Source organism: Etheostoma spectabile, chromosome 24 (assembly GCF_008692095.1).
Source record: "Etheostoma spectabile isolate EspeVRDwgs_2016 chromosome 24, UIUC_Espe_1.0, whole genome shotgun sequence".
Lineage (NCBI taxonomy): Eukaryota > Metazoa > Chordata > Actinopteri > Perciformes > Percidae > Etheostoma > Etheostoma spectabile.
Window position 1 is genome coordinate 120,803 of NC_045756.1, and position 1,491 is coordinate 122,293.

Genomic DNA, 1,491 nt, shown 5'->3' on the forward strand with positions numbered 1-1,491 from the left:
CTCTGCGTACACACTTTGTTAGTAATCACACAAAGGCCTGAAATACACACATGTACCAATGGAGAGACTGAGCGGTTGGGGGGGGGGGTATAGTGCCTTGCTCAAGAGCACCTGGCAGTGACATTTCACCCATATGGGGACTTGAACCAGTGACCCTCCGGTTCCCAACCCAGCTCCCTACAGACTGGGCTACTGCCACCCCCAAAAATGTTGTTATTTGGCATCTCTGTTGAAGTTGAAGCACTTGAAGGCATTAAAGCTGCAGTTTAAGACTTTTTTGAAACTTAGTCACTGAAAAGCCAAAGCAGTAAACTATAAAATATCTTATATTTTAGTATATTTTAAGTATAACATATGTCCCGTAATAATGCTTGTGTGGGTGAATGAGCCCCTAAAACAGCATTAAGACCATAACTGTACACTAAAGGTCAATTTAAAGCCAGAATATTGACATTTTATCAGGCTTGTTGTAACAGTAACTCAACACACAGTATTAATGTAAATACAGTCGGATGAAGAGCGTGTAAAGGTGAACTAAGAGTTGCAGGTTGAAGGGAATCTTTGGATCCAAATACCTCAGAAGTGAGATGTACGTTTGATTGTTTCGAGGTCGACGTCCACAGATTTGCATGCTCACCCCACAAGAAAACAGAGTCCTGGTCCTGGTCCTGGTCCTCAATCTAACACTTTACCTGCAGCATCCCTAAGTCTTCTTCTTCCTTCTCTCATGCCCGACTAACTTTCTCTGCAGAGCTTCAGGTGTGTCAGTGTCTGGCTGTTTGTGCTACAAGCTAAACTCTCCCGTTGCGCTGCTGTCTGTCTGTCTCTCTGTCTCTCTGTCTCTCTGTCTCTCTGTCTCTCTACCCTGCTCCTCCAGCCCGGAGCCGAATCCCCCGGCCAAGCATGAGTCAGGGCTGCAGCCGCGAAACCAGTCGCGAGAGCAGCCGCGACACCAGCCCCGCCAGGGGTTTCTCCCCCCTGGGTGAGTACTAACCCCCCACCCCCACCCACCCAAAACCTCCACACCAGACCTCATACAGTAAGGGGACCACATTTCTCAGACAAAATCCGGGGACATTTTCAGCTCAGAAGCGTAAATACCTCCAAAACACGTCATATTTTGATTTTTCTTGTAAAAAATTGAAAACTGGGAAACTAGACCTGAGCTGTTCTCATTAGGGGCTGAGCCCCCCCCATCCCCCCCCCCCAATGGTCTGATCCTAGACCCCCCCCTGCTGCTACTTCATACACCTCAGAGGGGAATGTTATGTTGTTAATACGATAATTGTCCAGCTTGTATTTACGTTCATTAAAGTGCTCGTTTTGCTGCTAGCAGGCTCAGATTAATATTCTAAGTGTCTGACAACATCATGGAAAGGATTTCTAAGGAGGTCGACCTTTCTGTTAAAGATTAAGATCCTTTTTTTAAAATATAAAAGTTCGCAAAATTGAGTTCTCTAAACCCACCAGACTCCATGCAAATAATCAGTG

The 1,491-nt window shown here is 45.9% G+C and overlaps 1 protein-coding gene across 1 annotated transcript in view; it reads left to right on the forward strand.

The window, feature by feature from the left end:
- LOC116673800 (CLIP-associating protein 1) overlaps positions 1–1,491 on the forward strand; it is a gene marked incomplete in the record, with an annotated part of 89,945 nt that overhangs the window by 61,171 nt on the left and 27,283 nt on the right. The window contains 1 exon segment of the mRNA XM_032506069.1: positions 878–982. Coding sequence (XP_032361960.1) covers positions 878–982 — 105 coding nt within the window.